The following is a 25,438-nucleotide window of genomic DNA, read 5'->3' as shown; positions in this document are numbered from 1 at the left end:
CAAACCCCGGTTTTGGAATTAACCAAGAAATGAGCAAGTGTTGTAAATGTAAATGACTGTAAAACAAGTACTAATACCTTGTTCTAAGGATGTTTGTATCCTTATGTGCGAAGGTATAGATGTTGTATGTTGTATGTTGTAGCATGTAGTATGTGATCTCCTCTTCAATGGTTGAATCCTTGTCTTGAATGCAACACTTAGCCTTGAATGGAGACTTGAAATGATCAATTGCTTGAAGGAATGCTTGAATGCTTGAGTATAGTTTCCACACTTTGTACACATATCCTCCTCATGCCAAATGAGAGAGAAAAATGTAGTTTATATACTTGTCATTTAGGGCTGATAGACTGATTTTCCCAACCTTAGGCCGACCAGGAAAGTTTATTTCCAATTTGCAAACAAAAAGACCCGAGACCCCTTAGGAGACCGGGCCCAAAATAGGAACCAGGGACCAGGGCGCTGGGCGCTCTGGTCCCACCTCTCGGGACAGCAGGGTGCAAGGAGGTTCAGGCCAGGGTGCTTGAAAAATGCAGTTTTCAGTGTCGTGGACAAGTTTCGGGGTCTCCATTCAGGTTGCGTGTTGCGTCGCCATCATGAAGACCAAAATGCAGTCGAAATTGCAAGTGTCGCAATTTTAGGACGCTACATTTAGCCCCCACTTTAGCGGGAGTATGTATGCTCATACTTCCGGTAAAGTACAAGGAAACAATATTGAAAGACTTTCACCACGTCAAGGAGGCAAGATACACCAAGCCCCCAGTGGACTAAGGATCTTACGACTTCAATTGACAAAGTAAAAGGGAAGATCACGAGGGAGAACCATGACTGTCAGTAGTAAGGTTCCCTCACTATGAGTCATGCAAGAAAGATATCAAAAATTTTCAAGGCAAGGTTAAATTTGCCAAGAAATTTTCAAGTATCTTGAAAAGATATGAACGGGATGTATGCCCCCCTACGTTAAAGTGATCGCACATGCCTCACTGGGGGTGATTTCTTTAAGGTAGTGATACATATAAGGAATGAGAAAGGAAAGGAGCACGTTATCACAAGGATTTAGCCCCCAAGTGTGAGATAAGCCCAAGGATAATAGACACAAAACACAAAGCACAAGGTGACATCGCTTTCCTTGGGGTCAGTATGCTATATGATAATTCATGTATATATATCATATGTATGTATGCATAATTGTTCTTCATTCCCCAATCAAGGAAGGTCACCTAGAAGAAGGGAACACATGTGTCTTTCGAGTCAACATGAGAGAGATCGAGAGATCTCAATGCTTTGCATCGTCCTCAAGTAGACAACACTAAGGACAACAAATAGAAGAATGAGAATAACATATAGAAGAAGTAACACAAAAGAGGAGGAGAGAATCTGCTATGCTAATGTATCTAGTCTAGCACGTCATCTACCCCCCGATCTTGCTGATCAATGTTTCGGGAAGGCAGGGAACATGCTAGAGGAGGAACATCCAACACAGCAGATGGAGCTGTCACAAGATCCAAACAAGGGCTATGTTCATGTTCTGAGCCACATTGTTCTTGTCTAGGAGCTAGGATAAGTGCTTTAGAAAATTCATTAGATAAATGGTTATCAATATCAACAAGTTCATATTCACTATCAGAAGTAAGAGGAGTAACATTTTCATCATGAATAACATTTTCATCTATATCATCATCAAGATTTATAAAAATAGGATTTTTAACTCGCACAGGATCAAGACCATCATGCATCTTATGTTTAGGAGATTTAGGCTCAATGTCCGGCTGAGGAGAAAATGGAATAATGCTTGTTGAAGGTGTCTTTGGAGATTGTAAAGTTTGAGAAGCAGCTGCTTGAGCCCTAAGACGACGTTTTCGTCGGCGTTCACGTGCAAAACGATTTCGTCTAGTCTTAGTAGGCAGTGAAGAAGATTGAGGAGGAGGAATGTTCTCATCCTTATCACTTGGGTGTTTAGGTTGTGGTCTCTTAGGCTGGATAATAGGAGAAGAAGAAGGTCTCTTCTCTCTATAAAAGGAAGGAAGAGGAACTGCTCCATACAAAGGAGGAATATTTGGTTTAGGAAGGAGACCAAGTCCATCATGACAAGGAGGGATAGGTCTACTTTTAGGAAGTTTATTAATCATAGGCATAGTCACATCCATAGGGATGGGTTGGGAATCTTCTTGAGGAAAGACATTAGTTTTATCTTTCAAAGGAAGAACTTCCTTCTCAAGAACGATAGGAATGTCAAGTTTGGGTGTTCTAGGTTCACTTAGAGATAGGATCATATCTGTTTTCCACTTTTGATAAGATTTGAAAAGATGATCACTTCGCGGAGGAAGAGATTGGAATTGTTTAGGCCAAAAGTAATCAAGAGGAACGCTAGAAGTTCTTTCAGCTGGTTTAAAGAGGCTATGATTGACAGTAACAACTTCACCATTATGGGGAAATTTCAAACACTTATGGATAGGAGAAGCAATAGCTTTCATGGAAGATAGCCAAGGATAGCCAAGCTTCACACGAAATTGTTCGGAAGATGGAATAATAGCAAAGTTCACATCAAGGGATTTATTATGGACCTCAATAGGCAATGTAATAGAACCAATTGCAGGAGAAGAAAATGCATCAAATAGTTTCACAATCACATCTGTTTTGTCATAGATCACTTGATTCAATTGCAAAGTAAAAAGAAATTCTTCAGTAATAACATTAATCATGCATGAAGGATCAATAAGTACTCCACGACAAGGTGTATTCTTGACTTTTGCAACTATGTATAAAGGACCATCAGGTGCCCTAATGGTTTCACTGGAATCAAATGTGATGGAAGGTTCTTTAGGGTTTGCTTGCTGCTCTACAAAGTTAATCACATTCGGAGTCATAGACACAAGACCATCAGATGAGAGAGAGGAATCATTAGCCTCAATCGCATTAGAGGTATGAGAAGGTAATGGATCAGTAAAAATCTGAAAATTTTGGTTAGGAGGAGCTACAGATGTATTGCCTTTATCATTCACTCCATAAACAGAAATAGTATTATTATCAATCAGATCTTGAATTTTACCCTTTAAAGAAAAACATTTTTCAGTATCATGCCCAGGCTGACGATGAAATTGACAAAAGGCTTTGTTATCAAAATAAGGTGAAGTAATCTTTGCAGGATCAATTTGCCTTATAGGAGGAAGAGTAAGCACATTTTGTTCCAATAACTTATTCATAATACTATGCAATGATTCATTCAAAGGAGTATACTTTCTTTCTTTCCTGAAAAATTTAGAAATAGGAGGCACGCCTGATGCTGCATTCACATTGTTGTTGATGATGTTTTCATTGAATTTAATGGACTCTATGTTCGGTTTAAACTTCCCAAATGGTTGTTGACTACTATCACCCTTATCACCCGGAGCCATAGGATGTGATTGTTCCATTTGACTCACAATCAGTTGATAATTGTGAAGAGTTGCACACAACTGTTGGAAAGAAGTAAACTCAGAAAACAGAAGTTTGTCTCGAATATCTTTTTGTAAATTAGAAATAAAGATTCTTTGAATATCATTGTCAGGCACTGGAAAAGAAATTTGAGCATACAAATGCTTATATCTACCAATGAAATCAGTCACTTTTTCTTTAACACCTTGTTTACAATGCATTAAATCAATCAAAGTAACTTTAGGACTTATATTGTTTTGAAATTGTTGAATGAAAGCATTTGCAAGTTGTTCGAAAGAAGTAATAGAATAGGAAGGCAACGAGCAATACCATTGTAGGGCTTTGTCTCTTAATGTTCTAGTGAATAGTTTTGCAAGCAACCTTTGGTCATAAGCAAAATCAGTACATATTGTTTGAAAAGTCTTAACATGTGTTAGAGGATCACCTTTACCATTATAAAGTTCCAAATGTGGGATTTCGACATGTTTAGGAGGGATAGCTTGAACAATGTCAAGAGAAAGTGGGCTCGCAACATCAAATGTGGGCACACTAAACTTAGATTGATTCATAGAGGCAATTTGTTGTTGTAAAGAAGAGACAGTTTGTGCAAGATTGTTAATGGTCGCTTCAGTCGAAGAGTTCATATTAGATGTGTTAGATTGAGATGGAGGTGTTATGTTATTGAAAGAAGGTAAAGAGTAAGGTGGTGGGACTCTATGATAGTCAATTATAGGGGATGATTGGACAGGAGGAACACTACAAGGAGGAGTGGAATGATTAAATGAATTGCCCCCTTGCATCATGTTCATTGGTGGAGATGTAATAAGAACACTCATTGAAGGAATGAATGAAGAAGTCGGATTAAATGAAGGAAGAGGGTTAATTGAAGAAGAGGGAGGATTGCCCCCATGACTGGTGATCACAGGAGGAATGTCTTGTGTAGAAGTAGCCATTATGTTTGATGTAAAGGTAGGTATGCTAGCAATAGAAGTCATCAAAGGAATAGAATGATTGACTTGTGTAGGAGGTTGTGTATAACCCAAATTTTTAGCACAACTCTTCATAGGCATCACATTCGAATCCACAATGTGTGCAATACCACGCAAAATATCAATTCCATTCTTATCACTTTGAAGCATACGTTTTAGACCCTCAATTAAAGGAAGAGCTTGACTGTTGGGGTATTCTTGAGACATCCATTGTCGAAAATCGTCAAATTGGTTATCCAATTTCGAAAGTTGTTCTACAGAAACCTCATGGAGAGCTTCTTCATCATTAGGAGGATTAGAGGAATTACCCATGTCTTCGTTAAAAAGGCTATTCAAATTAGGTTCCATCTCCTCGGTAATTAAACCTCGAAAAGACTTAATTCTACGGCTTCGTCTAACGGGAATAGTGTAAGTAGGGCTTATTGTTGTAAAACTCATGCACTAGAGAGAGAGAGAAAGTTTTGAATTTAGAGGTAGCAATTTTCAGTAAAATCAGCCAATCTTCTGGATTTAAGCTGTTAAATGCAATCACGACAGTCTCCCGAAATTTCAGAAAAAATGTCCGGGACCGTGGCGCTCAGAGTGCAACACGGTCCTTGCAACTTTTTTCGAAATTTGCAGGGATGAAAGGTATGATGATTTTAAAGCTAATCTGAAAAAATTGAGTGATTTTACGATCTGTAGATAGGCCAAATTAAAGTTGTAAATTCAAAATTGAACCCTATCAAGATTGTCGAAAAATGCAAAATTTGAATTTTGAAAAAGAGAGAGAAACTGAAATTTTGAATTTTATGATTTTAGAGGGAATGCCAAAAGCAATGCAAGTTTTGAAATTCAAAAGTTGACTCAATTTCACGCAAAATTCAATTTTGAAAGCGGAAATTAAAGTTGTTGTAATCAAGCACTTAATTTCAAAAGTCACAAATTGCAAGAATTTGAATAAAGCACTGAAATTTTGAATGAATGCAAACACACTTTTCAGATTTAGGACAGTAAGAACACAATTTTGACACAAAAATTCAGTTTCAATGATTTTTGAATGTTTAGAAGCCTTAATCCAAGCAATCACATGACCAACTTTGACTGTAATTTTGAAGGTGTTAAAATTGATAAAATTAGCCAAAATTCCAGATTTTAGCAGGAAAATACAGTATGATCTAGCTCCCGAAATTTCGGAAAAAATGTCGGGGACGATGGCGCTCGGAGTGCACACGGTCCTCGCAACTTTTTTCCAAATTTTCAGGGATGAAAGATATTGTGATTTTATTGCGGAATCCAAAGTTACAGCTGATTTGGAAATGTTTTGATCAGTGAAATTGTCGGACAAAGGTTGAATCAAGAGGGTTTCAAAAATTAGGGTTTTGACACTTAACCACTTAATTTTCAAAATTAAAGCATAGATATGAATTGATAATTTGTAATAGAAGGGCAGATCTGAAACAAGCATTAACATTTAGACATTTCACAAGTTTAATTACTTAAAAAGAAAATTTAGGGTTTTTTATGCAATTAACCTCTAAAATTTTGCAAGAGATCAATATGGAAATGTAATCAAGGAATCCAATTTTCAAATCTAACCATGAATAATCAAAAAGGATGTTCACGTCGGGTTCACCAAAATGTAAAGCGGAAAATCGCGATCGAACCCTAGTTGCTCTCCCCTCTTCCAACTCCAAGGAGAGAGAAGGGAGATTCACTAGGGTTGATGGTTTTCACTTAGGGGAGAGACTTTACATTCAAAAGAGGGGTTGAAACCCACAAGATCCAATCCCACGCAATGCAAGATTGGATGCTAAATGAGTTTCAAGGGTTATGATAGCAAGGCTACCCTCTTTTGTAAAGAATGTGCATAGAAGAATTGAGCTAGGAATGCATAGAAAGTGACAAAGATTCGCTTATAAACTGAGATAGGGATATAGGATGAAGCTGCGGACCTGGAATTAGCAGTAAAATGTCGATACGGCACTGTCCTGCAAATTTGAGCAAAAGTTGTCGGGACGATGGCGCCCGGCGCCACGGTCCTCCAAAAAATCCGCGAAACGAAGGGGGATCTGTTCGTCTCTGCACAAGGATTCCAGATCTTCAATTTCAGCCGTGTACCTGCAACCTACACACAGAAAAGCGAAGACGATTGGGGGGTTAGGGATTAGGGGTTTGCCTTTAGGTCAAACCCCAGTTTTGGAATTAACCAAGAAATGAGCAAGTGCTGTAAATGTAAATGACTGTAAAACAAGTACTAATACCTTGTTCTAAGGATGTTTGTATCCTTATGTGCGAAGGTATAGATGTTGTATGTTGTATGTTGTAGCATGTAGTATGTGATCTCCTCTTCAATGGTTAAATCCTTGTCTTGAATTCAACACTTAGCCTTGAATGGAGACTTGAAATGATCAATTGCTTGAAGGAATGCTTGAATGCTTGAATGCTTGAGTATAGTTTCCACGCTTTGTACACATATCCTCCTCATGCCAAATGAGAGAGAAAAATGTAGTTTATATACTTGTCATTTAGGGCTGATAGACTGATTTTCCCGACCTTAGGCCGACTAGGAAAGTTTATTTCCAATTTGCAAACAAAAAGACCCGAGACCCCTTAGGAGACTGGGCCCAAAATAGGACCCAGGGACCAGGGCGCTCTGGTCCCACCTCCTAGGACAGCAGGGTGCAAGGAGGTTCAGGCCAGGGTGCTTGAAAAATGCAGTTTTCAGTGTCGTGGACAAGTTTCGGGGTCTCCATTTAGGTTGCGTGTTGCGTCGCCATCGTGAAGACCGAAATGCAGTCGAAATTGCAAGTGTCGCAATTTTAGGACGCTACAGAATGCTACTTGCATTTGCAACATTTAAGGGATTAAAGGTATACCAGATGGATGTGAAGTCTGTGTTCTTGAATGGAATCCTAAAAGAGGAATTGTATATTGAGCAACCAGATGGGTTTGCCTTATCAAAAGATAGTAACATGGTGTGTAGATTACACAAGGCCCTGTATGGATTGAAACAAGCACCCAGGGCATGGTATGAATGATTACACTCTAGCGCACTAGTCGGCTATGAACTCAATTACACCCCTATTGAGCAAGCTTGCCTAGTAGTAATCTTGACAGCCAGTAAACTAAGGCACTATATGTTAACACATAAAGTACAACTCATTGCCAAGATCGATCCACTAAAGTACTTACTCAGTAAAACAACATTGACTGGCCGCTTGGCCAAATGGGTAATGATTCTAAGTGAATTTGACATCAAGTATGTGGACCGTAAGGATATCAAGGGTCTAGTTATTGTAGATCAGTTGGTCGATGCACTACTCATAGGTGATCATCCTCTCATTTCCAATTTTCCAGATGAAGAGATATTGATGATCACAGCAGCACAACCATGGAAACTATACTTTGATGGTTCATACACTAGGCATGGCTCGGGAGCAGGCATTCTATTTATCACACCTCAAGGTGACATCATCCCAAAGTCTTACAGGCTCACATTTCCATGCACAAACAACATAGCAGAATATGAGGCCTTGATCACAGGACTCTGACTAGTTGTACAATGGCAGTTAAAAGAGCTACAGATATATGGTGACTCTCAACTAGTCATCCGACAAGTAACCGATGAATATCATACCAAAGATGACAAACTCATGCCATACAAGCAACTGGTGGATAGTTTAAAAGCATCATTTACTACTATCACCTTTGAGCAGATACCCAGAGATTAGAATCGAGTTGCTGATGCTATGGCTACCATTGCATCTCTCCTAGATCTTCCACAGAATTCAGCACGCTACAAGTTCTTGGTAGAACAACTTTGGATTCCCGCTTATGATATCCCCAAATCTGAGATGATATGTCACCTTGTCAGTTTCGAATCCCCATGGTACGGTGAGTTCTACACCTATCTCCGCGATCACACACTTCCTCCTAACCAATCGAATAACCAATGCAAAACCTTCATTCGCCAAACCACTCGATATACCATCATTGCTGAAACCCTATACTGGCGCAGTCTTGATGGTACTCTCTATCGATGTTTGGAACAAGATGAGATAAAAAAAGGCCTTGGAAGAGGTACATGAAGGAATTTATTGGACTCATGCCAGCGGTCCTTCACTAGCCAAGAAGATCATACGCATTTGATACTATTGGCCATCCATGGAAAAATACTCCTACTACTTTTTCAGAAAATGCAAGAAATGTCAAGTTCATGGAGACCTAATACATGCATCGGCACAGGAATTGCAACCAATCACAACACCATGGCCCTTTTGTCAATGGGTACTGGACCTTGTGGGTAAAATTCATCCATCTTCATCCAATGGCCACAAATTCATCATTACTGCTACCAAATACTTCACAAAGTGGATCGAAGCTATTCCACTTACCCAAGTCACCGACAAGTAGATCGCCTCATTCATCCTTAATTACATCATCTGTCAGTATGGTGTACCCATGTCCATCATCACAGACAATGGTCTTCCTTTCAAAAATCAGGATGTCCATGAACTCTGTGAGAAGTTTCACATCCAACACCGCTTTTCCACGCCTTATTACCCACAAGGAAATAGTCAGGCCAAAGCATCGAACAAGAACATACTAAGAATCATCAAGAAGACAGTCAACAATGTTGACCGTGATTGGCATGTTCAATTGAATCCAACACTATGGGCATACTGAACTAGCATTCGAACCCTTACATGCGCAACTCCCTACTCACTAGTCTATGGCGCAAAAGCCATCCTTCCTATTGAGGTTGAGATACCATCTCTACGGGTTTCCTTGCATAATCTCATAGATGCCAAAGCATATAGGATATCACGTCTTCAATACTTGGAGCTACTTGATGAGAAACGACAAGCTGCATACAATCACCTCAAAGCCTATCAGCAGTGCATGAGCAGAAGCTATAATCAACGAAGTTAGACCTTGTACATTTGAGGTAGGTGATCTTGTTCTTCGAGAAAATCCTCATAACCAACCAAATAGAGAACATCAAGGAAAGTTTGAATCAAACTGGTTGGGTCCATATGTCATCACTGCAGTCTTTGGGTCCGGGGCATATCAGCTAGCTACTTCAGAAGGTGAACCACTAGCAGATCCAATCAACAACATGCACCTCAAATTGTTTTATACCTAAATCTATACAGAGCATCAAGCTCCCATACATACTATAAAAACACCAAAAACATTCAGATAAATGTCCTGAAGAAAATACAAAAAAAATCAAAATAGTAAAGAAAAATCATGCATCCAAACAGTGAACAACCACTCTGGTGGCACCTTGGGTAAGTGCGATGGTGAAAACCTGGCAAATAGGCGCCACTCGTAAAGGCTATGGCTCCATTGTCTTTCAGGCTTGTTGCGATCACATTCATTGCATCCACACATCCATCCATCCAAACCATGGCTTGTTATTGATCTACAATGAAGGATAGTACTTCATACATCTTGCATCCCGCTTTTTCATAATCATGTCTAAACTGGGGGCCATGCCCTCAACCTATTGATGGAAGTGGATTGTACATTACTTATGATTCATTGAGTGTTCTTCATTCAAAACTGTCTCACAAAATGCCAAAAACATTTGAAAACAATCACAAAATACTCAAAACATTCAAAAACAATAACAAAATCCAAAAACATCAAAAAACATCAAAAATAAATAAAAAACATGACAACACCTTGTACATACGCATTTGAGAAGATACCAAACAACCATTATGAAATACTCAAAAAATGATCACTTATCACATTGACCAAACAATCAACATCAACACGCCAACCGTCTTAACAAGGATGCATCCTTCCTTACCAAAACAAAGATATGATAACATTTTCTTTGACAAGAAAATTATGTTTAAGCTATCAAATACTTGGTTGATTTGTAGGTCATTTATTCATTTATATCAAGTTCCTACGCTACTCCAAGATATCCACAAGTGATTAGAGTGGGCGGGATGGTTCCTAAGCAATTGTTTGTATGTCTTCTACGATTATTCCAATGAAGTTTTGGGGCATGTACTAATGGTTTCTACGTGGGAAGTTCACTAAGCTACGTGATCATATACAACATACAGTCATGGATAACTATGGCTTGCTGACTACAACGTATACCTCGACCATATGAGCATGAACCATTATGGACGGTCCATATTCTTTATTCTTTATTTATGCTGCTTGTTTACAGGTACAATGCTCCATCCTTGGTTCCTACCGCCTCGTCCAAGATTGATACTGCCATGCTCAATGATGAAATTAGAGCACTATGGATCATCATTTCACCTCATATGTATATATTGCATTCCGTTGCATTCAATCCATCCATACATTCATAAATAGCTTCATATCATTCATACATAGTACTGACAATGAATGCATACTCTATTTTCCTCTTCTTCCATAGGAATGAGTCATAGGTCCTCCATTTCTTCTATCTAACATCGAACCCCCCCACCCTCTCCATCTCGATAATCAACATCACATAACCTACATCGTACCCCATTAAATCAGTCAAGCCACGTTCATCACCATCCATCTCTAAATAGGAGGGACTGTGTTTCCCATCCTAAGTCATCCTATAAATCAAGCAAGTTAGTCTGTTTGCATAGGTCCATCGACTCCCACACACCTAGACTATCAACAAATACTCTGATCAAGTATCTTCGGGTCTCAACAGGTAATCGATCATGGTAATCCTAGACTACATCATACATTTATCATAATGACCTAGTTTGAACGGGGCTACTATGATTAACCAGAACCATCCATCACACGCACACACTATCAATTGATCAACCAATCAAACACAATCCAACAAAGAATTACATCAATTGTCTAAAGTCTCAACGAGTATTTTGCTTCATATACCTTGACTTCATCGGGCAATTACATCAATTGTCTAAGTCACATCAGGTCACTTTGATTCACTTACTCAGACTTTATCCTGTCCAAGTGATCAACTGACATCAATTGTCACGCTTTCACTCGACCAGGGCAATTAAATCGATTGCACTAGATTGTTCAAACATTTGATCAATTATATAGCATCACTCGAAAGCACAACCACCACATTTTCATTGTATCTCCTACATGACCTAAGGGTACTCACTGGCTTGTTGTTTATCCATATTCACTCTGATTTCTTCCATTCTTTCACCGTTATTGCTCAATTCTTCTACTCTCCCTCCCAACAACTTCTTTCATTCTTTTTCGAGAGATCGCTCGATTTTTCAAAATTTTCGGTCGATCTCTCGAGGGGGCATACCACCCATTAAATTAACATTTTATGGGCCATATTTCTTCACACCTATTTTTCTTTCTTTGAAATGACGCGATAAATCGCACCATCTCAAAGAGGGGCAAATGTAGTCACATAAATCTATCCATTTTAATTAAATGAATATTTGCTATTTATTTGATTAATAAATCGACTAGCCGTGAGTTAATTAAATTGACATTTAATTAATTCATCTTCAAACATTCTCCTATTAATTAAATAAATTATTCAATCTATTTTAATTAATTCATTAAACCAAATTCACAATCAATTAAATGAATAAATCCTATTTATTCAATTTAATCCCCTTTTCCTCTTTTAAATAAACTAAATAAAACATTTATTTAAATCATTTAAATCCCCCCCAACTTGCATTTTCCTAAAAATGTAACTTGCACCTATTTGTTGAAATAAATGAATTTTATTTTAATAAAAATCCTATTTTCCCTCACCCACCAAACCCACTTGCAATCCTAAATCCCTTTCCAGACTCTTCTAACCCCTTCCTAATTAGCCTAATCCATCCCCTAAATATTGTCACATTCCTAACCAACTTGAAGTCACTTCTCAAAGACTCCAAAGTCTTTGAAAAGCATTTAAGGCTTTATGTCTTCAAATGGTTAACCTCTAAAGTCTTCCAAACCATTAAAGGCTCTTACATGACCATTTATGGTTAAATCCACTTGTACCCATGGTTAGGGACTTTGACCCCTAACTCAACCCTCATGTAATCCATGTGTCTCCTCAAGCATTTATTGCTTTGACCATGGTCATCCTCACTAACTCTTGCACAAGAGTTTATCCATTGGATAAAAGCATTATTCTTTGAATAGTGAATTTATTCACTGAACTTAACCTTAACCTTATCTCCCAAGTTAACCCTCGGGTCATGTCAAGCATTTAATGCTTCTTCCCTCTCCTCTCAACCCATCTCATGTTGACACTTGTCATCCTAGGATTGGGTTGAAAGTCTTCACATGGATCATAAACCATTCAATCCCGACCCTTGTTGAGATTACTCAATCTCAACCATCCATTGCTCCATTTTTCCTATAAATAGAGCCCATTTCTTCATAATCCAGATCCTGAAAACTTGTATGTATTTAAGTTATAACTAATTTTAGAGAAGAGCATTTAGCATAAATCACTAATATATTGTCATTTTGGATTAAAATAATTCTTAGTTCATTTCATAGCATATCATGACTAGTTTGTTTTACACTTCCATAACATAGTTAAAGCATTTCAATCTTGAATCTCCATAAGACATCCAAGTACAAAAAGCTGTTGAGAGCTACACTAATTTGGAACTTGGAGAGGAAAGGAACAAGGGAGGAGGAGCTACAAGCATGGTGGAAGGCATTTGGAGATGCCTCATTGTATTTGCTTTCATTGTCAAATGCTTTATTATGTTTTTAGTGTCTCTCTTGGTATGCCTACTTAGACTAGTCTTTGGTTGATTAACACTAACAATTCTTTGTTTGTTGTTTATCTTATGTGTTATACCACCACAGGTCTTTGTCTAACATCTCCCATTTTGCAGAGCATCAATAACATAAACATGATGTTATCAAGGGGAAATTTAGGGTGGAATATTATGAGCCTATAAATTGACCATATTATTTCATATTTTATGATACTTTACCTCATGTTTATAATGTCCTTCCAAGTCATTTCCAAACATTACCTTGGTTTTTTGAAGCATTAACTAGGATTAATGATGTTTGATATGCATATAAGTGTCTAGCTAGTTGATGCTAAATGATGATAAAATATTATAATAAATGGTTATTATTGAATGTAAATTATTAAGAAGGATTAACATGTTGTTTTTGAGTGGTTTGAGTCATTCATATAGCTAGAAAGGAGGAGGAGCAAGTTGGCAATTGACAAATGTAGCAATTGACTGAAAGTGTAGAAAAAGTCAAAAGATCATTTTTTGTAAAACAAGAATATCTCACTCATTTCGTATTAAAATTAAGATTTTCAAAATTATCTCAAAAGATTAAAAGGAGATATAAAATGGGTTTAAACCATTTGAGCTGATTCACAATAGTTAATGAGCATCATTCACCAGAAGTTGACTGAGACAAACTAGCAGGTTTTCAAGTAGCAGTTAAGGATTGAGTTCTAGTTCAACCTGGACTCTTCTACCTCTTCATGAGTTCGTGTATTTGGAATTATTGAAGTCAAGAAACATTGGAGAATATTGTGGAAACAATATTTGATGATTCATAAATAATTATAACATGTTTTGTGTGCATGTTCAACCATGAGTGCATTTAATGGTTGTAGAGTTCGAAGAGGATTAAAACTCTCTCAACTCTTGTTAGTTTAATCTTTATTATCAGTCATGAGCAGAATAAGTCATCTCCTTGTTGTCATAAGAGAAATAACATTTATAATAAGTTGTTGAGTTTGTAATTACTTCAACTCTCAAGCCTCAAGCATAAATATGAGATTTTGTTGAGTTGTGAGTAAGTAGTGTTGATAGTAGTGTTAATAATAGTGTAGAGAGAATCCATTTAGTGATGAGTCTTGTTAATGGTGTCCAAGCTCAATCAGCAAGTATGATATATGTTCATGTAATATTTGATTTACAATAAGAATATTATTTGAGCATTGAAGCTTGTCTATTGAAGATGGAATGCAAATGATAGATTGAAGCAACTCAAGCAAGGGCCACTTGAGAAACTGCGATTTAATCATAGTTTATATTTTTATTCATTATGCTTTACTTTAATTAGTGAGTTGGTTATGATAGGTTTTGTTTTCAGCATATTTGATTTCACTAGTTTTAAAATAGTCATCCTACAGCCACTATTGTTGCAAATAACCAGTCTTCCTACAACCACTGTTGTGTACTTAGTTTTATTTCCAGCATTGTCATGTTTTCAATTCAGTTTATTATTCTGAGTTTATTTTCTATACACAACTGATACAATAGCTTAGAAGGCTTCCATAGTGCATATACAGTGTTGTCCATGGGAAAATGGTTAAAGGGACAACCATCATGGCTAAAGGGTGTGGGCTTGTAAGAGGCATTAAATGCTTTTTGAAGACTTTGGAGGCTAACTTTCCCAAAGAGGAAAACCACTAGTGGCTTATGTAAGAGACTTACATGTTTGGAATACTTCACAAGTTAACTTGTTGAAATAGATAAAGTCTTGAATGCATTTTGAAGACTTTCTTCCAAATTTGGAGAAGTGACTTCCCCAATTTTAGGGATGGGACATGATTAGGAGAATAGGACATGAATGGATAATTGACATAGTTATGTAATGCCTCTTACAAGCCCACACCCCTTATTTCTTCAAGGAGCGACATCATGGATAACTGATACAATAGCTTAGAAGGCTTCCATAGTGCGATTTTAGAGTTTTTAATCTATTCATGTGTTTTGATTTCTAACATCTAATGCAATGCTTCATTAGTGTGTTTGAAGTGTTTTCCCTCTTGTAGGTGGAAGACCACATTTCCAGCATACAGAAACATAAATGAAGGTGCCTTGATGAATTTTGCTACTCCTCGAATCAAATCTTCTCTTGAATTGTTGCTCTTGAGTTGGAACGATAGCATAATGATAGGATGCAATAATAATCTAATGAAATGAATTGAGAGAGATGTATTATATAGGGATTTGATTGTAAAATTACCTTTTTACTAACTTAGAATTATCATACTTTCCCACGAAGGTAGATTTGGATAGGATGGGAATACCTTATTATCCTCTTGAAATTTGGGGAAAACAATGTGGGACCATGTGTGAGTTCGGACATGGTCCTAAAATTTCAGCCCAAATTTCTAGGGATGTGAGATAATAGGGTTCTAATGCCAAAAATACCTTTGTATGGAAATATTTAATGTTTAGATGGGGGAAACGTGTCTTGATATTTAAAATAGGGTAGGATCTATGGTTTATTTGCATGTTACCTTGTTGCCAACTTTGGAGGATGTATGCACTAGTGTGTGCAGTGTTTGGGGCCACTTAAAAAGATGTGATATGATGTTTTAGGTCCTCTCTATCTATTGATTAGATTTCTTTCACCACAATTGTACTTTGGTGGCTGACTTAATAGGACTCATCTTTGTCCTATGTTAAGTCTGACCTAATTGATGTTTTGTGATGAAGAGGATGGTATATATAGAAGATCAAATTAGTGTGGAAGTGTGGCATGTGTATGTGAGTCAAAGTGTGTGTGTGCTTACAAGATCATATCATGTGCATAGTATGTCACACAAAGTTGAAGCAAAGAAATAGTGTGGTGAATGTTTGGAAGTTGGTCGTTTGAGATGGATATTCAAGGGAAGCTTCATACTTGGAAATTATTGGAGACAACGTTGTTGAAGACTCATTATTCTTGATTCATATATTCATGCACCTTTTGTCAGAGATAGTGAGTCTTCCTAGCAAGTTCTTTGTATCTTGCCCTTAGGCAGTGAGTGTTGGCTTGATGATGATTGTAATGTATTCATCACTTGTTGTCATGGATGAAACACTCTCTCACACACATATGATTACATTGACTACCGGTGTAACTTCAATTGGTTTACACTGTTAAATGATATGTTTAAGGTCTATCTCTAACCAGTACTCTGTGTCAACCGGTATGTGCTTAAGAGATAACCTGCAGTTACATTAAGTCGACATCAAAATGAAGATGAAGAAGAAGATGGAGATCAAGCAGAAGATTCCAGGAGAACGATTCACATGTTTTGTTTCAATTGGTATTGATTGTTCTAACCGGTATCTGATTTTGTGATGAGTTACCGACATCGTTTTCTTGGCGGTCATTTTTGTGATGAGTTATGTTTACTTGTCTAGATACATTGCACCTAGGAAAATGTGTTTTGATTTCCTATGGCCGACATAAGATTTGAATGACTATTTAAAGACATCTTAGTGAATCATTTAAAACTGATAACTGATATAGAAGAGGAGATTATGTGAATACTGATATGCATAAAGAGTGAAAGCTTTTGCTGAAGAGTGACAAGTGTTAAGATGAAGAGCAGTGTTGAATGTACTTAGAATGATCTGATCAAGCAAGTATTGTGCTACTTAGAACAAATCAAACCATTCTTGTTGTTTTCTAATCATTACAACATAATCAAATCCCCTAACTGGGTAAGCTCTAACAAGCTTCATTGCACAAATCCTCTAACAAGGTGATCCATTAGTTTGGATTCTCAAATCCTCCAACGAGGTTACTCCTAACAGGGTAGTACTCTAACATGGTAGTAATCTTATTTGTGATGTATGAGATCAATTTATCAGAATGTGCACTTGAAATCAAGCTATTGAAAAATATGCACTTGAAACTATTTTCACCCTTGTCTTTCAAGAAGTTGTACTTGCTAAGGTGGTGTTTAAGGACACTATTTAAGACTTTGTAGGCTCAATAGGCGAATGAGTTCTTTTAGATCAACCCCTTTAATGATATAGATTAACAATGACAAGTGACCAAAAAAACAATATATGTAGATATGCATATGGACTATTTTATGATTATATAAATTTGATTCTTTGTCCCTTGGAAATTGAAGTGTGGTCTAATTTTCTTTAGGCTCATAAACAATGCAAGGGAATACAAACTATTTCAAATAAATCTAGGCTATTTCAATGAATTCAATCAATAAGCAAATGATTAACCTAGACTAATAAGAGTTGGGATTAGTAATTGCAATAAGCAAATAAAAATTAAATGTGATAGATAGGGTACTCAATTCTAAAATAGTTGATTGAAGAGTAGTGTTGCTAATGTGTTGAGTTGATTGGAGATTGCCTGGAATTAATGCCATTAGTCCAAAGACTCAAAATTTGTTCCACTTTAAAAAATTATGATTTAGATCTAAGTGTCATGGGGTCATCATGACAAACACATACTTATCTTATGTATAGAATTGATTTGTGATGTTTGAGATCAATTTATTAGAATGTGCAATTGAAATTAATCTATCAAAATATGTACCTAAAACAATTTTCACCTTTGCCTTCCTAGAAGTTGAACTTGTTAAGGTGGTGTGTAAGAATTGTTAACACACAATAGCTACTCCTACACCAAAAAGTTCGAACTGTTACTGAGAGCACCACTAGAGAGGTTAGGGTGCGAAGGAGGGTCGAGGGTCCCATGTGACAACAATTTAGCCCCCTAAGCTAACAGGTATGTACTGGACACAGTTGACCACAAGGAAAGTAAGTTGTCGTCGGTGGGAGTCAAACCCTCCCTAGCAGAGTCACTAGTTTTGTTAACACAAACCAACTACCACTACACCAAAAGTTTGAACTGTTAGTGAGAGCACCACTAGAGAGGTTAGGATGTCGAGGAGGGTTGAGGGTCCCATGTGACAACAATTCAGCCCCCCGAGCCGAGAGGTCTGTACCAGACATAGTCTACCATGAGGTGAGTAAGCTGTTGCCGGTGGGAGTTGAACCCTCCCCAATAGAGTCACCAGTTTTGTTAACACAAACCAACTACCACTACACCAAAAGTTTTAATTGTTAGTGAGAGCACCACTAGAGAGGTTAGGGTGTTGAGGAGGGTTGAGGGTCCCACATGACAACAAGAATACCATTTCAAATTTCGTAGACTTAATAGGTGAATGAGTTGTTTTAGGTCAAAACCCTTTAGTGAGTTAAATTAAAAATGGTAAATGATATAAAAAATAACATATGTAGACATTTATATGGCTTGAATGATGGTTATATAAACTTGATTCTTTGTCCCTTATAAATTTAAGTGTGTTCTAATTGTTCTTCTTGATGTTCACTTATTCTTCTCCATATATAAAATTAAGTGCATTTGAAATGTTTTAAATATAATAACATATCAACTAGTTTTGTAATCGCTGTGATCTCCTTTTGACTATCTTTCTTTGTATTCTTTTTTTTTTTCTATATTATCAATTAAAAAAACATGAATAGAAATCATAACTTGATATAGACTAAACACAAAAATATACTACTTATCAATCTATTATTACATTAAAACATTCTACCAAAATAAATACAAAAATGAACTAAATATTACATAATTATACTACTTATCAATCTATTATTACATTAAAACATTCTACCAAAATAAATACAAAAATGAACTAAGTATTACATAATTATACTAATTTTATAGTTTTTTAAGTGAAACTTTTCTTGAAAAGGCTTTACATCATAAAGAGTCTCCCTTAACATCTTTATTTGCCCTAATTTTACCTCTTCAACGTTAATACACATACTCATACAGCACAGCTTCAAATGGAAACTACGTCGAACTGAAATACGTAGGTTACGAAGTAAACATACGCTAAACCCTTCCAGAAGCCTCTAGTATTGTCAAGGGTTTCGCTTAAGCCCTCGATATTCAAACTCGCGCATAGCTATAAACTCTACGGAGCTTGCACCGTTACTTCATCTTCTGTATTACGGCCTAGTGATTCTTGGGTTTTCAGGGTTAAAGGCATTTTGTAAGGGATTTAGGGCTTATATTTAGGGTTTTAAGGGGCCCTTTCTAGGGTTTTACAGAGATTTTTAGCAACAATGGCGAAGAGGTTGATTCCCTGCTTCAACAGAATTTTGATCGAGAAAGTGGTTGCCCCAAGCAAGTCTACTGGAGGGATTTTGCTTCCTGAAAGCACTGGCAAGGTATGTATACATTTGTTTTCCATTAATAATTGAAGCATTTTCTATCTCTTTTTAAAACCTTTTGGGCCGGCCTTGTGATGGTTGTTTGTTAAGGCTTATATGGTCTGTCGGGTTAAATATATTGATTTCTACAGGTGCATACTTACTAAAGTGATCTGATTTGATCGAGTGCCAGTTTTGTTAAACAAAACGGAACGAAAATAAACGAACAAGCAGCTTCTGTTATCGTATTAAAATGAAACCAATCAATAACCCTTCCAAAAGATTGTACCTATTGCAGTCATTATGGGTTTTGGGTAGAGGAAGGACAAATCATTGAGGGAGATGAAGCTTTAGTCTTTATGACAATAGGCTGAATGTTTTTGTGTTTGCCTAGTCGTATCAATAAGTTTGCTTCCTAAAGATAGGTATATTGTGCTGGAACGAGTGGAGTAAAAGTGTAAAACATAGTAGAGAAAAGTGTAATTAGTTAGGTAAACAGGGCTATGTTTTTCAATATGTATATTGACATGAATGGAGTTTTTACAAATAGATTTATTTGTCTTTTATTTTTGTGATGACCTCGTCCAAATGTAGCAGGAAATGTCAAATCTGTCAGACAATTATGTTGTGTGTTTGTCTGTATAAGACATGTTCTGAGGGGTCTTTCTACCAACTGTTAGGGTATTTTCTAAAACCGTTAGAAGATCCCAGGTATTTGTTTTGTTGTGCATTGCCATATGAGAAGGGTTTGTCTAATTAGTTAGGTTTTTTTTTTTGCTAGATTAGCAAATTTACTCCTTAAGTATGTTAATTAGGGTTATGAGTTTGTGTGTGGATTGTCATGTGAATGAGAGTTGAGCTCTGTACAAATAATTAGGTTTCTTATTGCTTTGGTGAGCGCCGATATATGTAAGAGAGTAAGAGCTCATTTGTAAGACAATTGAGGTCATATGAGTACATGACTGGGATCTGTACGATCAATAGAGGTTTATTTCTGCCATTGTAACGCATAATCCTAAATACATTGTAATCATAGGAATAAAAATATATGATTTATATGCCCATAATCTTATAATTTTAATTTGTATATATTAACAAATTTTTAAAGTATAGTTTGTCTTATATCTGCATTGCATAAATGTAATTGACTTACAAATTCCAGTTACGTTGAATTAATCTGTATGTATAACAAATTCTTTCCTCTTTCAAGTTTTGAAGAGGCACATTTTGGTCTATATACAGGCGGGGTGTTCTTAATGTTTTCATATATCATGTGGGATTGAGTGGTTTGGATTTTTTTTATGCTCAGTTGAACTCCGGCAAGGTTGTAGCAGTTGGCCCTGGTGCTCGCAACAAGGAAGGGAACACCATTCCTGTTAGCTTTAAGGAGGGTGATCATGTTCTTCTTCCTGAATATGGTGGTAGTGAAATCAAGCTAGGAGACAAAGAGTAAGTATGCAAAATTGTAAATGTTTAATTTTATGCAAGTATTTGAATTTTTCGTACGATTTTAAAGCATGGTTTATATGATGGACGCATTGATCTAATGCAGATTATCATTTTTATTGTCACTGTTGGAATCAGGTATCACTTGTATCGGGAGGATGACGTTCTTGGAATTTTGCAGGATTGAATTTGGCAACAGTTAAGGTCTGCAGTTTTGAGTTTAATAGTTAGGATGAACTGTTGCATCAAGCAAGGCTAATGAAGCTTTTGGAGTTGAGATCAGCTCAGATGATTGATTTATGAATTGATTGTTTAGATTTCATAGTATTTGGTTAAGTGGTTAACTTTAAGCAAACTGAAAAATTGAATGTCATCAATTGACATTATTCTTCAAGGAAGTTGTTATCATGTATTTTGGGAAAACACAATATTCAACATGAACTCAATCTGTTTGGAAAATCTATCATTTTCAAAAGTTCTTTTGATACAGAGAATAACAATTTTATAGGAGAAAAACACACATTGTCTAGGAAATCAGACAAGGTATAAAGTCCAAATGCTTCTTAGAGAAATTTAAAATGGCATATCAGAAGTCTTGTTTTGTAGAACAAGCATGTGCGCACACGCACACTCACTTTCCAAAAACTTTCCTTTGATTAGAGACTTGTGCTTGATCACACTTACTCTTTGCTTTCCCATATTATCCTACTGCAAAATCATGTTAAAAATGTCGCAAATGTGCATGTCCTCGTCCACATCTCAAATCTGTTAAAAAGAGGAAAATAAATAGTTATAGTTAGTGTTGAATGTATTTTCTTCGGTTTCCTTTATGATTCTTAGACCCGTCCATCTTCTCTGAGCTTTTGAGACTTGCTTTTATTATATTATACAAGTCTTAGGAGAATTTCTTTTGAAAGTGGTGATGATTCAGGCAAATAATATGGAATGAGCAGATATTGCAATAATAGATAAACCGTCAATGCAATAATAGATAAATCACCACTCTTTTTCCTTTGAAACTCCTGTAAATTGTTCTGATTGAAATAGTTCCATATGTGTAGCCACAAAGACAATGTTAGCCTACGATTTAGCAGGTTGCCATCTAGAACGTAAGTAATGTTAATTATTGTTTTTTTGAACTTTTAGAAGTTCTGTTGATTACTCAAGCCAATTATAGCTGATGGTATCTCATTTTTTTTGCATTTGTACCCTCAAAGGAGCCATTGTTACTGATATATCCGTATATCCAGATTCTTGTTTGGTTCACCTTTCTTGTGATGCATAGTTGATTTTTTAAGCTTTCTGGTAAACTTCCAAGAAAATCCAGTTTGTGACATTGCACATTTCCCACACCGTTATTGTGTTCAATGGTTTGTTGCAGTGCATGGGATCTAGTTCTTCTGATCTATCTCAATTGTTGACATGGTATCTGATATGTTTAGAGGCAGTGGCTCTGTAGATTTATCAACCCCTTGAAACTCATTTCTCCTTATGCCTATCCAAGGAATGAATGGTTTAGTGGTAATAGCAGGGTTATACATAAGTAGCTCAAGAAATTCAAAGCCAGCCCGAATTATATTTGCCTTCTTTTGACATAGAAATCTAAGCTTCTATTGTCATCATCCTTATACTGTACCAAAGGAATCTAGCTAATGGCTGTACCAAAAGTCACTAAATTATTTTTGGAAGTGGTGCTAGTATTTTTGTTGAGACTAGCCAGGAAGTAGAGATTTAATGCATCGAGTGATACATGAAACACGATGTAATGAATGTAGTGATGTAAAAACTAAAAGCAATTTATAATTACCCTTTCGGCATGGTATCTGCTAAGCAAAATTAAGAATGTAAAATAGAGATGTGTTAAGTTTCATGATGTGAGAGATAAAGTCTACGCAAATTGAGTGTAGGGTTGGAAGGCAGTAATTGCACTCGTTTATTTCCTGACTGCAAAATCTGATTTTAATGTGTATATTTGGAATATGGTGCGAAGGTTGGTTTGTTGAGGAAACTGCATGCTGCATGTTTTGGTGATTGCCAGTCTGAGATTATATCTAATAATTGAGGCCATTTAGAAAGTGGCAAATGTGCTTGTAGTATATTGCAACCCTTCGATTATACAAGAATAAAATATGTAGTCTCCTATACGATCAAGATTTTGCAACCCTTAGGAAGCGCAGTTGGACAACACATAAAATGTTGTGGGCATCTAAATCTTGAATATGCCTGGATGAAGCGTGACTTGAAATTTGTACTATTCATAACTTCTCATGTCGCATACTAGTGTGTTGAAGGGAAAACAGAGTAGTTACAATGTGTTAAGTGTTATTTTATTACAAAATTAGAGATTGTCGTTAGATTGCTACTGAAATATTTGGTACTTAGAACTAAGCATTTTATCAATTTTGTATTAAAACTGCCAACAGAGAAAGGAAGTATATCAAGAATAGAAACTAGTGATAATGCATGAAAAAACTAATCTTGCAGAACTGTATGTTTTGCCTGCCAAGTCTTATGAATGCGTGTACCTCAAGAAACTGAGAAAGTGTGTGCAGTCTGAGTTGGTCTAGTGGTGGAGAGCTTGTGCTCTTGAAAGAGAGGTCACAAGTTCAAATTCCACAAGGGGGTAAGGTATGTACGTCTCATTTGTAGTGCAGTTAAGGTACCTCCCACAAGGAGTACGAGGTAGTCCCATACTGCTCTAACCCATATGTAGACCCATACATAGATGGCTGGCATTGTGGACTATATACACATGCTAGATTGTTGATGTGAAGAATGATAGCTAAGAGTGGTAGGCATCTATTTATAACAAAACTACAGATTGTAAGCTTACAGCTGCTAAAACAACAGGTATTGAGAAAAATAATTTTTTGTTGTTTCAACTACCAGTAGAAAAAGAAAGCGTACGGAATTAAAGAATCTAATGCTGCGGCCTGGAGAAACTTTAGTAATTAAGGAAACAAAGCAGAATTAAAATAACAAGAAAAGAGGATAGAACAGGGCAGAACAGCAGAGGAAAGATTGTTGCAGGGCTCATCATTTATTTTATTCATCAAACACTGATATATTTATAAGTAAATGATAGCAACTTCCTATAATTATGCTAGTTGTGTTGACAGTTAATTGAGCTATTAAACAACACATTGAATGCTGATGGCAGCAAACTGTAATTTAAAAGATTTATATTCAACTTACCTTTAAGTTAAAAGATATATGTTCACTTACCTTTAAGGAACTCTTAACATGTTTCTATGTGTAGGTCTGTTCTTGGCCTTTGCTGTCAGAGGTCTCTTCTTGTCCAGTTGTTTGTAGCCTATTTGGCTTGTTTTTTGTATAGGGTCAGCACCCTTGTTTTGCTGCTTTATTAATAAAAAACACGTTTTACATAGTGCAAATTGAGTGCAAATTGATTAACAACATAAAACAAAACAAAATATCAATTGCAAATAGAGTCACCTAGCTATCATTGAAATTTCCAAAATTAATTACACTTTTCACACGAGGAATCTCATCACCCTTGCACCCTAGTAAATGTATGATGCTGAGTTTTTAGATTTTGGATCACTTTTTAAGCTATTGGACATTAATTTTCACATGTATGTCTCATAACCCTAATGAGATGTAATTTCTCTCATTTGTTGGCTGCACCCCTCCTTGTCTTTAAATTGTTGGCTTCTTCAAAATAGGATAAGCTATCACTATCTTCTTATGGTTCCTCGTGTGATTGACCATTGATTCCAACTTATGATTAGGTGCTATAGGTAATTTGTGAAAGAATTATGAGAGAATTGTATGTTGTCAATGTAAAGATGATTAGGGATTTATTGTTGGGGTCGAGATTATTAGGGAATGCAAATTTGAATTTGTATTTGGTCCTTTATAGTTATGACGCATGGTAAGAAAAGGAAGGACACAAATTTGAGAGAGGACAAAATTAAAATGAGGAAAGGGTTGCACATCTAAAAAAAGTAGGGCATAAATATTTTTCAAGAGGAGCAAGTCATGTGGAAAATGACTTTTTTGTGGTATGATGAAATATCAATAAAGGAACATGGTAGAGAGGTTAAAGTGCTAAAGAAGAGAGGGCCACGCAACAAAGGAACAACCTTCAAGTTGTTTTTAAAAATATTCACCTTTTTTGGTTTAAAAATTATCAAGTTATTAAATTGTTGTGTCTCTCTTAGTTGTATAGTCATATAGTCATCGAGATAGACATCCATTCATATACGATACATATCCATCATGCGAGACATGTATAAGACTTTGGTTGGATATTTAGATTCATGTGACTTCCACTATCTTGAGAATAACTACACTTAATGGAAGTACACTAAAGTCGTCTTCTTTGTTTTGGAATTTGGTATATAGCTTTGAAGAGAAACAAATTGATCCATTGAATTCTTCTAATTATATTTTGAATCTATTTTATCTTTAGATTTAGTTTCAAGTTTAGTTATGTGTTTTCAATTCGTATATTTTTTAAGTGATTTGTTTCAATTATTTACTTTTTTTAGGTCTTAAGTGTGGGTCGGTTTATCTAATTCTTTGAATGTTCTTTGTATTATGGTGAGTTTTGATCATAAAAGAAAAGATATCTTCAAAATCTTTATTTCTATGTTTCCCCGCAACAAATATATACTTAGCAAGTTCTTTGAAACTGCTCTCCCATTCTTGGGAGGCATTGAGAAACAAATTGGATGCCTA

The 25,438-nt window shown here is 36.3% G+C and overlaps 1 protein-coding gene across 1 annotated transcript; it reads left to right on the top strand.

The window, feature by feature from the left end:
• The first annotated feature begins 18,895 nt into the window (after window positions 1–18,895).
• Window positions 18,896–21,195, top strand: LOC131067085 (10 kDa chaperonin, mitochondrial). The gene is made up of 3 exons (XM_058002015.2): window positions 18,896–19,306; window positions 20,598–20,737; window positions 20,873–21,195. The coding sequence occupies exons 1-3, from the start codon at window positions 19,202–19,204 to the stop codon at window positions 20,919–20,921; spliced, it is 294 nt and encodes a 97-aa protein (XP_057857998.1). The 5' UTR covers window positions 18,896–19,201; the 3' UTR covers window positions 20,922–21,195.
• Window positions 21,196–25,438: the final 4,243 nt, after the last annotated feature.

Source organism: Cryptomeria japonica, chromosome 5, assembly GCF_030272615.1.
Source record: "Cryptomeria japonica chromosome 5, Sugi_1.0, whole genome shotgun sequence".
Taxonomy (NCBI): domain Eukaryota; kingdom Viridiplantae; phylum Streptophyta; class Pinopsida; order Cupressales; family Cupressaceae; genus Cryptomeria; species Cryptomeria japonica.
Note: the sequence above shows the minus strand (reverse complement) of the source record. Positions and strands in the feature narration are given on the sequence as shown.